At 37.9% G+C, this 13,982-nt stretch overlaps 2 protein-coding genes across 7 annotated transcripts in view; both read right to left on the bottom strand.

Annotated features, from left to right (window-relative positions):
• kcnma1a (potassium large conductance calcium-activated channel, subfamily M, alpha member 1a) overlaps positions 1-4,025 on the bottom strand; it is a 275,869-nt gene extending 271,844 nt beyond the window's left edge. For all 6 annotated transcript variants that reach the window (XM_073834164.1, XM_073834163.1, XM_073834162.1 and 3 more), the window contains exon 1: positions 3,147-4,025. In XM_073834164.1, the coding sequence (XP_073690265.1) occupies positions 3,147-3,431 (285 nt within the window). In that variant the 5' untranslated portion in view covers positions 3,432-4,025. The remainder of the gene's footprint in view (positions 1-3,146) is intronic.
• Positions 4,026-10,619: 6,594 nt separating this feature from the next.
• dlg5a (discs, large homolog 5a (Drosophila)) overlaps positions 10,620-13,982 on the bottom strand; it is an 86,761-nt gene continuing 83,398 nt past the window's right edge. Inside the window, exon 34 of the mRNA XM_073834649.1 lies at positions 10,620-12,279. Coding sequence (XP_073690750.1) covers positions 12,176-12,279 — 104 coding nt within the window. The 3' untranslated portion in view covers positions 10,620-12,175. The remainder of the gene's footprint in view (positions 12,280-13,982) is intronic.

Below are 13,982 nucleotides of genomic sequence, written 5' to 3' on the forward strand. Positions count from 1 at the left end.
CTTCGATAAAAAAAAACATTAAAAACCTTACTGATCCCAAATTTTTGAATGGTATTGTGTAAAATATAAATGCTGACCTTTGGATCTTTCTATTCATCCAAGAATCTGTTTAAAATATTAATATAAAAAAAATCTTGAATAGCAAGTCAGAATATTAGAAAGATTTCTGAAGGATCATGTGACACTGAAGACTGGAGTAATGATGCTGAAAATTTAGCTTTGATCACAGGAATAAATTGCATTTTAAAATATATTCAAATAGCAAAAATATTTCACAATATTTACTGCTTTTGCTTTATTTTAGATTAAATAAATGCAGGCTTGGTCAGCAGAAGATACGTCTTACTGTCCAAAAACTAAATTATTCAATAAAAACATGAGGATTAGATTTGATGGAATTTTTTATTAAATTGCATTAATCTATTTTTTTTATTATTTTTATGATCCTTCCAACATTTCTTCAAAGCATCAACAAACCTCCTTGGCTCAACTAACAGATGACAAGTTTGTTTGGTACTGCCAGTGCTGTTGCTACTGCTACCAGTAAAACTAAAAAACTGTTTGCCACCTTAAAAAGGACAGAAATGGCTCTTATAAGACTCAATAGACGCTGTGCGTTAAAGCACGTGTTTCAGCTAAAGCCTCAGGCAAGGTGCCACAGAGGACAGAGAGAGCGAGTTCACATTAAGTCATCATTCCTTCCGTGTCGCAACTGCACCTAGGGGCACTTATCACCTAGCGAACAATGAAGAGACTCATCAAATAACCAATCTGCTAAGTCTAATACAGAATCAGGAAGCGCAGGCGAACAACTCTAAGATGATGTGTGGTCTTTATTTTCCAGGTGCAATCTATATGACTGATATAACGGCACGCTCTCAGTCTCACCCACTCGCTCAACATGGCCGGCCTCTGCCGCGCGTCCCATTACTGACACTATGCCTGGAAGACCTGCCGTCTGCAGTCAGCTGCACGGGGGATAACGTTTCAGTCTCTTAATGCTTCTAACAAGCATGTTCCCCTTGCAACAGAGTGTCAATACCCGTCCACAAAGTCACCCCTCTAGAGTCTCCTTCCACTAGGAAGCGCATCAAGTGCACACAATTATCCACTGCGCCATTTTCATTTCTTCTTGGAAACGGGATATGGTGAGAAATCACTTGGCACAACATACTCATTCCCAATGGCCCAACAACAGTGTCATCAGCCACTGGTGGAGAAACACTGACAACGCGAAATAGTCGGCTCTTACTTATACATCACATCCCAGAGAAGACAACAAGGCTTAATCAAGGCTTCCCAACAGCAGGTGATATAAACACAGGCCTGATTGTGTTTTAACAACTTCCATCCGAAGAGGCCGAACTACAGTGTCAGTTTCAGACAGACCCTGCTTTGCTGGAACGCTTGTACATGTAGGTAATTAAATGGTAATGAAGACTGCTGACTTCACAGACGTCATTAACCCTTCTCATTTAAATAAATAACAAGTTCAACACAGTCTCATCCGAACGAGAAGGAACAGAATTCATTCATATCAACCATTTAAACGCTTAAACAGCTCACAGCCAAGGTTGTTGACAAACTAGCAGGAAAACAAACCATCTAATCTTGCTGTTAAGTCATTCCCAGACACATATCTTAGTCGGTAGATACTAATAGGGATTAAAGTGTATTGGATGTTTGAATCCAGGCCTCGTGTGGTTAATTATAACTCGTTGGATATTGTCTCCTCAAATCCCACATGAAGCAGCCAAAATGAAGCTTCGGCCCTTTTTTTATATCTCTAGAGAAGTGAATAACACTTTTCCATTTACATTGGATCGCAGCCAATCCGTCAAAGATGATGGATACGCAGAAGATAAGCCACAATTTTGCTGCAATCGCACACTCCCGCCGAGTCCATTTTGAGTGCCTAATGGAAGCCATCACATTACTATCAAATTGAATGGATGTGAAGAATAGAATCCCATATTTTATACATTTGCAAGCAACAGGTCTAGACTAGATTCCTATGAAAATCAAACACTAGTGTTTGTAGCTGATGGTGGCTGTTAGTTAGATAATCTGTGGCCCTACATGACCGAGCTCTATAATAATGTGCTGGCTTGCTATTAATTTCATTGCACTTAATGAATCATATTTGTAACCCTGGACCACAAAACCAGTCAGGTATATTTGTAGCAATAGCCAACAATACATGGCATGGATCAAAATTATCCATTGTTATTTTATGTTAAAACTCATTAGGATATTAAATAAAGATCATGTTCTATGAGAATATTTTGTCAATTTCCTACCGTAAACACATCGAAACTTAATTTTTGATTAGTGATATGCATTGCTAAGAACTTCATTTGGCCAACTTTAAAGGTGATTTTCTCAATATTTAGATTTTTTTCTCAGATTCTCAAATAGTTGTATCTCGGCCAAGTCTCATTTATTACAAAATCTTATTTATTTACAAAAAAAAACTACCCTTATGACAGATTTTGTGGTCCAGGGTCACATATTTTTAAAAGGCTGATATATGCTTCAGATAAGCAAGCAACAAACCACTAGCTAAAGTAACAAAGATTATGTTTAATGCATACAAGTTCCTACATGACTACTAGACAGTCATCTTGTGTCTAAACGCCTTGTTTACAAGGTTACAGAGGAAATCTAGTAACTGTTTAAACGGATTACCTGGTTACTAATTGCGTAAACATCTACACACATCTCTAATTCCTGATTCAAATCTAGTGTATTCTCTGAATTTGGCACCTATCAACCATTTTAATCCATCAACAAATCACCAACAAGGATAAAACAAAATAAAAGATCATTCAAATATAAGGCCTATATGAAAGGCTTTTATTTGTAGACATTATATATGAATCTCTTAATTAAAATTTCATTAAATGTACAAATACTGAGATGTTTTGGGCTGTGTGCATCTTTTTTTTTTTCAGACTGAGTGCTTGCTGCAATATTGTCATGCAGATCCAGTGTATTACTCACAATGAATCACTTCTATCAATGCCAACTCTCTGCCATCCAAATGCCACTTGGTTATTAAGATACTACCAATGCACAAAGGTAACACGACCATTTAATTCAAGCGAATGTTGCTTTTCTTGGAGAGGGGAAAGGGCTTGCGTTACCTTGCTTTTGATGTTGCAATGGCAGCAGACAGTCCACAGGTACTTGAGGGTCCTCCACAGGAGGATGATGAAGAGACCCCCGAAGAACGTCACCATGGATGAGGCGAGGAAAGCCCACCACATGCGCTGACCATTGTTGTCACAGGGTACGTCTGCTGAGAACGGGATGATCAGGTCCATCTTCGATATAGAGACAGAAGAGTCCGGGTTTTTATTAAAATTGAAATTATTACTCATTCTAGAGCTTCTGCCATAGGAACCGTTGCCATCTGCCACAGCTAGCATTGAGATGAAGCTTTGGAGAGCTCCTGCCAGCGCCCCCAACCCCAGCCATCAGCCATATTGCTTCAAATATCCCTCTCCTTTCGTCTCTGTTTTTCTATCCACGTCTGCTCAGCGTGAATTATATTTTTGTGCGAGAAATGCAGCAGCTTGGAGAGCGTGAGGAGAAATCGCGCGTCCGTTGCCCTCAGCGCGAGGCATTTAAATCCGCATTAATGACGACTTCATGTTTTCATTTTGAAGGGTTTTCCTCGTCTTTTTCCATATCTTTAAAATAAAATGGAGTCTAAAAGCAATATTCGTGTGGTCTGCGTTGTTATCAGAGAGAAAGCGAGAGGATTCGTGAGAGAAACGCGGACGAACGGCTTGTCTCTTCAGGCGGCTTGTGTACGTCCAAGCTCTCTGTCGTCCATCCAGTGACAGCGTCGCCTCAGCGGCGTCTAATCGATATTTCTCTCATAAACGCCAACTTAATCAATGTCTTCGAAGCTATTCAGCTGAGAACCAAGCTGCTCTTTGTAGTCTTGCGAGGCTCGGTGGAAGAACCCGTTCAAATATCGGCGTTTCGGCGATTATTCCGCTCTCAATGACATGTCGCTGTCCCCATTCACTTTCCTCAGCTGATCCAGGCAGTCCGTCAGATCTGCTCCACAGATTGTTGGGGAGATTTACAGGTAGGTGGGCGGAGCTAACCCCTTATAATGAAGATGGTCGATGCGCTCCAAACAGAGCATACGGACATATTTTGTATTAAACGCCTCAACATTACCGAGCATCTTTATAAATATATATTTAAAAACCACACAGATCAATAATGTTTACAATACATATATAGCCTAATACCTTACACTAGACATACTTTTCCCATTCTTGATTTGTTTGCGACTTTTTTTAAAGAGATGAGCTTACCAAAAGCCTAATACATTGGACTTAGATATTCTATATTTAAGCAATATCACACTTCTAATCTGTTGTAAAGAATATTAGCAGGATTGTCCAAATATTTCACATACTGCTCTTGCGATACGAAATACTCAGATGTAAACAAGAGCATGGATTGCATGGTTAATGTACTACTGAATATGTTTTTCTGCTAATTTATGCTGTCTAAATCTTGGGGGGAAATTTGTTCAAGCTGCTAAATCATGTAGAGAAGGACTTACTAAGCAGGAAAGCCTGCAATATTTTGACAAACTAAAGTTAACAGGTGGTAAAGATACATACAAGCAGTAATTAAGATATTAGCCTAATATTTCACTTACCTGACTGGAAATGATAAGAACATCCGCGAATGTTGTCAAGATTCTTGCCCTGGAAATCCTGGTTCAGTTTGGCCAACCACAAACGCCTTTTGTTCCTCAGACAGTTTTTTTGCACTCTTCTCCTTGATTTGTTATAACTTTTGGCACTCTATAGTACCGGTATTTCAAATGTTTTTCCTGGTCTGACCAATTGGTACAGGCCAAAACATGGCAATAATTGACCATTTTCAGCAGCAATAATCAACGTGTTTCATTGGTTCAGTGGCATTGTTTACATTCCGTGTCACCAGTATGGCCAATTGATGACGTGTCGTGAAAACACTCCCAACGCGCCGACTGAAAACCAGTCTGAAATCGTATATGTGAGTGGATTGGAGCCAGATATTCTCCTTTTTCACGCAAAATGTTCTGTAATCACTCTGGCGTAATTCCACTCCAGGTTTTCAATTTACCACACCTGCACGCTAGTGAGTAAAGATATATCACAAGATGATGATGAAGGTAAGATTATCATAAAATGATCTGTAAACATTGGTAGCCAAAGCCAAACTTCCATATTTTAATTAAAGAATCGACATACAACTTGCCGTTAACTGCCAGAGGGCTAAAAGAAACGCAGTGTGGCTGTAAAATGACAATTTGTTCATCTTCGAAACACAAATTAAGATATTTTTGATGAAATCTGAGAGCTTTCTGACCCCGCATAGACAGCAATGCAACCACGTTCAAGGCCCAGAAAGTTAGTAAGGACATCATTAAAATAGTCCATGTGACATCAGTGGTTCAACCTTAATTTCATGAAGCTACAAGAATGAAACACAAATAACGACTTTATTCAACAATTCCATCTCTATTTTACAGTATCTGAAAGCTACATATTTGTGGGTTAGATCTCTAAATGAATTCACCTCACTTTATTTGAAGTGTACTGCAGCATACGTGGCAAGACCGATCTTTGTGAAGTGAAGCAAATCCTATAAGGTCAAAGGCACAGTGTGTCCTGTGCGTTCAGATGTCATTTGATGCTTCATTACACATCAACATGTTTATCCTCGTGTTTGTCTCTGTAATTTGGTCGTGGTTTCACCATTGAGGTCTAAGCTGTTTCCCCCAAGGTCAAGGATAAGTGATAAGCGATTGGGAACCTGTTGAGTGGTCTTAAGATAGCTTGCTGAATTTCACTGTATAAATATTAATGATAAACTATAACATATAAAGGCTGAGCTTCTTTATTAGTAGCAGTAGTAGTAGTATTGTTGGTGTTGTTGTTGTTATTCAGATACTTGAGACAGATGACAAGCTAAACTGTACCTGTACTTGACAGGCTATGAAATAAGACCCAAAAACAAGTCATATAAAGAGAGATAAAACCGAATGAGGTGTAAAAGAGATTTACTGACATCTTTGATTTTTATGGATATGATTTACTGTCTGAGAGATGCTATTACTTAACCAAAATAGCAGCTGAAACTGAATGTTGATGGTTGTCAAGTGGCGCACTGTAAGCTGGTCTATAGTCATATCAACAGAAGTGCATTTTTATTCAGATTTCCATTTTGTTCTCACCACGCAGTCACTGAGCAGCAAATTCAGCTTCAAACAGCATCTGTTACTTCTCCTCCTACTGGACGACAGCAGAAGTGCAAGTTTAGTGTGAAAACAGAGCTTGGTGATTTGACATTTATGCCACATGGGGTTTCTCAATAGCTCTAGTTTCAGGGTTACACCATGACAAGATCAACCCAATAGACGTGAGAAATTACTTCCACTATCAAAAAACAATCAAAGAGTTTATTTTTATCTCATTATGTGTCCTTATGTTTGTGTGCATGTTATGTTGGCAACATATTCGATCCTTCTCCTTTAGAGTTGTATTGTGTGAGTAGACCTTCTAGAGATAGCCGTCTGTCCTAGTAGGCCACCAGTTGGTAGGGTCTGGATCTTGCAGACCGGCTTCAGTGGTGTTATTTATGGAGGGCAATAGGATCCACAACTGGTCATCTTCCTGGAAAACGTGGCCAGCTGTCAGCTTAGAGGGCTAAAGAACCGGTTCCTGCGAGAGCAGTGTGAAACAGCAGCATAGCTGACGGATGCAAAGCTCCAAAAACCCACAGGAATTTGCTGGAAAAGCTTTTATTGTAAAAATATAGCTTTTTTTTTTTTCATGGTTTCATGGTTAACCTGAGTGGTTCTAGTACTACTTCTTAAGTTCAGAAGAGCTACCAGCAGCTGTCTTGAAACAGATACCCTAGCTGGAGACACAACCCTTTCTAAAAGAAGAGGAAGGGGACTTGAAGGACGTTTTGCTTTAAGGGTGAAGCCTAGGAGGCATTCTTAGGGCTTCCCATGGCTGAGCGCAGTTTAGTTTGGAGAGGGAGCTCAGGACAACAAATCAGCATGAGCCAAATGAGGACGCGCTTGGGGGTGGAGCTTTGACTTCTCACGACTGAACTGTGATAATCAGCGCTGGCATGGCCGAGGGCATCTTCAGCGTTACACACCACACTAATCCCTGACTAAGGAAATGTGCTGTCGAACAGCCAGTGACCTCTCTGTCAGGAGAATGTTTGCTGGGGCTTACCTGATGACTCTTCTTTCTTGTTTGAAGGGCAGTTGGAAACAAGAAGGAATGTGTGGCTGGAAGCACACTATTATTCAATGTCTCTTTAAAGCAGCATATTATGATAATTAAGTCTTTGGCTACAGTTTTTAAAGCTTGTTTCACAAACGATTAATGTGCAAGTGGCAGGCTTTGCTGCGAATATGTAAATATGTGAATTAATGAGATGCGTGTGTTTCATTATAGCATCGTTATAGTACACACTTGAAATGTGAAGTTGTGGAATAGTGGAGGCTAATGGACAGTTGAGGTTAAATGATTTAAACAGGTCAAATTAAAAATAATAGTTCACCAAAAGAAAAAATGTTGTTTATGCACTCTAAATACTTCACAATAAAAAGTAAATTTGTCATAATGCATTCTCTAGTTTGAGATAAAAATTAACAACTATATTACACCATTTATTAAATTGTTAATTTCATGAATAGATGACAGTTCATAGTACATTATCTTAAAATTTGATATCTATATCAAGTTTGTATCTATATCTACATCCATCTATATTGTTATCTCTCTGTATCTACATCTATTTACATCCATCTATCTCTACATCTGTTTATCTATATCTACATCCATCTATACCTACATCTATCTGTCTTACAATATCTATCTTACAGTATTCATCTATTAATATCTGTCTTAGAATATGTATCCATCTCATTCGTTCTATATTTATCTTGTTCGTTTTATCCATTTTACAATGTCTGTCTGTCTGTATCTATCAATCTCTTACAATATCTCTGTTGTTCGCTCATTCATTCCATTTTGCAATATCTATATGTTTATCTAACAATATCTATATATCTACCTATCTATCTTACAATATCTATCCATTTTGCAATATCTATCATTTTGTTGCCCGAACTATCTATCTTACAATATCTATTGTTCTGTTGCCTGCTCTCTCGCTCTCTATTTTACAATGTCTCTCTTACAATATCTATCTTACAGTATCTATCGTACAATATTTACCTAGTTTTCTATCATTTATTTGTTCTTGTTATCTATCAATATCGATCTTACAATATGTATCCACCTCACTTGTTCTATCCATCTTACGTCTATCTATCTGTCATTCATTTATTCGTTCTATCTTACAATATATATCCATTTTACAATAATGATCTGTTTATCACGAACATCTATCTTACGATATCTATCCATCTATCTTTACAATATCCATTAATTATTCAGTCGTTTGTTCGTTCAATATGCATCTTACCATACCTATCCATCTTACAATATCTATCTTACAATGTCTATCACTCTTACAATAATTGTCTCTTACAGTATCTATCAATATGTACATATCTTTCTATCTATCATTCATTGGTTCTATTTATCATTCTATCAACATCTTACATCTTACAATATGTATCCATCTCATTCGTTCTATTCATTTTACAATGTATGTCTATTTATCGTTCTAACAATATATTTATCAAATATTCTTACAATATCTTTCCATCTCACAATATATCTGACAGTATCTACCCATCTATCTTACAATATCTCTCTCATTTGTTCGTTCTATATCTATCTTACAATACCTATCTCTTTTACAATATCTATCCATCTTACAATATCTATTTTACAATATCCATCTATTGTTGTTCGCTCTGTCGTTTGTTCTATTTATCTATTGTTCAATCTATATCTATCTACCTGTCTTACAATATCTATCCATTTTACAATATCTATCGTTCACTCTATCGTTCTTCCATTCTATATCTATCCATCTTACAATATCTATTGTTATGTTGCCCACTCTATCTGTTACAATAACTATCTATCTTTCCATATACATCTATCTTACAATATCTACCTATCGTTCTATTCCTTTGTTCTTTTTTATCTATAGTTCTATGTATATCTATCCATTTCTTTTGTTCTATCGCTTATATTTAGTTCTCATTTATTCTGGTTCTATCCATCTTACAATATCTATCTAACCATCTGTATATTTAACAATATCTACCTATTGTTCTATCATTCATTTGTTCTATTTATCTATAGTTCTATGTATATCTATCCATCCATCTATCAATATCTATTTATCTATTGTTCTATCCATCTTACAGTATCTATACATATATCTCCTACAATATCTATCATTCTATCATTTACTCTCCATAGTTCTGTCGTTCTATCTATCTTACAATATCTATCTATCTATCCATCTTGCACTGTCTATCCATCTATCAATATCTCTTACAATATCTATTTATAATCTATTTATCTAATGTTCTATCCATCTGTCTTACAATATCCATCTCGTTCGTTCTATCCATCTTACAGTATCTACATATATCTCCTACAATATCTATTGTTCTATTATTTACTCTCCATAGTGCAAGATGGATAGATATTGTAAGATAGATAGAACGACAGAACTGTCTATCCATCTATCTAGATATAGAAATAAACATAGAAGGATATAGACAAGGATTCGGTCTATACTGCCCTCCAAAGGCAAAGCGCAGTAACTACACATTTGGTCAAAATTGAGTTAAGGCTTAAAATGGACTTTGTGACAACTGTATTGTCTTGTGGCAAAGTCTCCTGGTTTCAATTTTCTGAGAGAAACAAGAGTGTCAACATGTTTGACTAGCTGGCGTAAAAACTTTAAAGGCATTTTTCTCAGTTTCAGTGTTGGCGTAGTTACTGCATTTTGCCTTTGGAGGGCAGTATACATTTGTCTCTTTTTCTACCTCTGTCCATCTATACTTACATCCATCCGTCTGTCTATAGCTACATCTATATCCTCACCTATCTGTTTACATCATATCTCTGTCTATCTACAATATCTGTCTTTACATCGCTCTCTGTCTGTCTGTCTATACTAGCATAACGAATAATTCAGAAATACAAAGCTACAGAGCCTTCACCAGTGTTTTTCACTGCCATCAAGGAAAATGGCAGCACTGTGTTCTCCTCGGTCAGCTGATGGTCTGCTTAAACTTCTTTGACAAGATTTTTTTTTTGCAGAAAATATCACATCACGTCATACAGAATCAGTTTTAACAGCCCCATCCACCCCAAACAGCAGCTGACAGTCGTACAGCCGCAGCCATTGTTTAAGAGCTCACCTTAGTTCTAGTAATTAACACCATATCTTCCCCATGGTTAGACGCAGTGCATCAGCTTCAAGGAGGAGCAACAAATAAGACAGCTCCACACTCAATTACAGCACGTGTCAATCTGCCGTAGATGCAACCGGCGCTGCGGAAGCAGCTGTATGACACCCATAATATGATGGAGATCTCAGCCCGCAGCACAATGAATACACCCATCAATCAAACACACACACACCATCGAGATTCATTTAATGACATTGTGAGATACAGAAAATGACTTTTATTCTCGCATTAATGACGTTTTCATACAAATCACATTCTTTTAGAATAAAAGAAATCCCAATGGAAACAGTACCTGCGTTTTAACCATTCTTAATACTCGGTGGCGATGAATCCCTCGTGTAACCGTACGCTAGCTATTCAGAATAATAGTTAGGCGTTAGATTAACTTAAAAGTCTAATTTCAAACCAATGAACAGATATCTTCTGGTGCTGTGAAAAAAAAAAAGTGATAAGAAATCCCTTTTTATGTAGTGTTTCTCTTTTTTCTTTAAAAAAAGGCAGTTAATGAAATGTACGGAGTGAATGAATACACATGAATATTATTTTACAGTAAAAATTATAGTACCTATTTCCATTCTATTGGAAACCTACAAACAGTCATTTGTTTAGGGTTCAGAACGTTGGAAGTGCAAAACAGAAAAACCAAAGAAAAGGACATGTTTTTGGCACAACATTAACGGGGCTACTGGTCTGCATGAGACATAACATGCCTCTTGAATAATAATAATAATAATAATAAAAAACAATAATTAAATAGCAATGAAAAACCACTAACATTTAAACAGATTTAAGAAAACCATTTCAGGCTTACCCTGCAACTTTTCTTTTCGTGATTTTTTTGTTTGTTTGTTTGTTTTTTAGTGTGTAGTACATATAAAAGTGACTGACAAACATACACAAACGGAAACGTGCATTCGCTCTCTCTCTCGCACGCACACAAACATGCTAATATTTGCTAAGACGTGACACTCCGTCACACTCGCCTAGTAAAAATACAGTAAATATATTTCTATATATTTCGCTGAAATTGCATACATACGCATACATGTGCTCACGTACTTTAGTTCGTATGCACGAGTACAAGTGTTACGTGGGATATTCTCTTTAAATATAAGCTCTGCTATGAGAATCTCATAGTACACAGTGGTCTGTCTAGCCCTGGAGTGCAATCGGAGAAGTTTTACTGTTTAAATACCAGGCTTTCACCTCATGCCATTGTCATACGCTCAGTAGATCTCCAAAGGCACTTCCATTTGGCCCGTAGAAACCTGTCTCAGCTCCATAGATAAGCACTACCATTCGAAGTGACGCTCGCTTACATCTACACAACACTACTTGGCCACAAACGATGAGCTGATATGTCGGACGTGGGAGGGTGTCACGCATACCGTTTTGGTGCAGGGCTGCTTGTATGGGGGGAACTTCACATTCAGGCAGACGTTAAACAATTTACCCACTGATTGCTCTGTAAACGAGTGTCTTAAATGCAGCATTGCTAAAACTTTACATGTCCGTCAGGAAGACCAAAGGAAACAAACAAATACTTCAGTGCTATCGTCCTGCATCCGCATACACACACACTTATAGACGCTCACACACACATATACAAATAAGAGTTACAATTAATAACATAAAAAAGAATCACTATCTTAATGTGACGCTTGAACGTTAGTGTACCTTTGCGTGTGTTGTGTATAAAGTCTAGTGTTTGCAAGTCTCTGAGCCCTACGGAGAGCCCAGCGGCGTCCACAGAACTTTGCTCTGTTCCTGATCCACAATAGTCACGATCTGAGTGCAAATGTAAGGGAAGGTGCCTCCTTGAACGATACCTGTAAGAAAACATCAAACAACAGTGAGTCAAGCTTTCATGTATTTGAAACAGAAATCTTTTGTAACATTATAAATGCCTTTACTGTTTTGATAGTACATTCTTGCTGAATAAAAGTGTTCATTTCTTTCTTTAAAAAAGGCAGTTTATACACAGATTTATTTATGACACAGGCTTCTCCCAAAAGATAATAAGACGATGTACAAGAGGCATCATTGTGGAAAAAAATATTTCTCAGCTTTTATTTACATTTAAACAAAAAGTGGCATGTCCAAAATTATTCATACCCTTTGCAAACTGTCACAGTCTATGGGAAAATCCAAAGTTCTATACCATTCCAAATAGTCCAAGCTGTTCTAAAGCATCCTAATTACCCTGATTCATTGGGAACAGCTGTTTTAATCAACTCAACAGGTGAAAAACAGAGGCTCTCTGCTGTTGGTTTGTGGACAGTCATGGCTAAGACAAAGGAGCTCACTGAGGACCTGCGGCTGCGCATTGTGGCTGCTCACAAGTCAGGAAAGGGCTATAAGACCATATCTAAATGTTCTGAAGTTCCAGCGGCTACAGTGCAAAGTATTACAAAAAAACGTTCCGCACTGTGAAAAATCTCAGAGGATGTGGTCGGAAGCCAAAAGTGACGCCTGTGCTGGCCAGAAGGACAATGAGAGAGGTAAAAAAAAATCCAAGGATCACCACCGAGGCCATCCTGATGAATCTGGGCTCTGCTGGTGGCAACATCTCAAGGCAGACAGTCCAACGGACACTGCACACCGCTGGGTTCCACGGACGCAGACCAAGGAGGACACCACTTCTCCAGATAAGGCACACAAAAGCCCGCTTGGCTTGCAAATGCTCATCTGGACAAAGAAGAAGACTTCTGGTCTTGTGTTTTATGGTTGAATTGTTTGGCCACAATGATGTAGCCTTCATTTGGCGTAAAAAAGGAGAAGCCTTCAACCCTAAGAACACCATCTCTACTGTCAAACATGGTGGTGGGAAACTAATGTTTTGGGGGGTTTTTTCAGCCGGTGGACCAGGGAACCTGATCACAGTAAACGGCACCATGAAAAAGGAGCAATACATCAAAATTCTCAACAACAACATCAGGCAGTCTGCAGAGAAACTTGGCCTTGGGCACCAGTGGACATTTCAGCATGACAACGACCCAAAACACACAGAAAAAGTGGTGAAGAAATGGTTAGCAGACAAAAACATTAACATTTTGCAGTGGCCCAGCCAGAGTCCTGACTTAAATCCAATTGAGAATCTGTGGAGGGAGCTAAAGATCAGGATGATGGCAAGAAAACCCTCCAACCTGAAAGAGTTGGAGCTCATCGCTAAACATAAATGGGCAAAAATACCAGTGGAGACATGCAAAAAACTGGTCGGCAATTATAGGAAGCGCTTGATTCCTGTAATAGCCAATAAAGGCTTTTCTATTGATTATTGAGAAGGGCATGAATAATTTTGGACATGCCACTTTTGTTCAAATGTAAATAAAAGATGAGTAATAATTTTTTCTACAACGATGCCTTTTGTACATCGTCTTTTTATCTTCTGGGAGACGCCTGTGTCATTTCTAATAAAAAAAAAAAAAAAAAAAACTTGCTGGTTGAATAAAAGTCAGAATTTGCCAGGGGTATGAATAATTTCGGGCTCGACTGTATATCAAAATTAAATTTTTGATTAGTAATATGCATT

The sequence above is a fragment of the Garra rufa genome, chromosome 2 (genome assembly GCF_049309525.1).
Source record: "Garra rufa chromosome 2, GarRuf1.0, whole genome shotgun sequence".
NCBI lineage: Eukaryota > Metazoa > Chordata > Actinopteri > Cypriniformes > Cyprinidae > Garra > Garra rufa.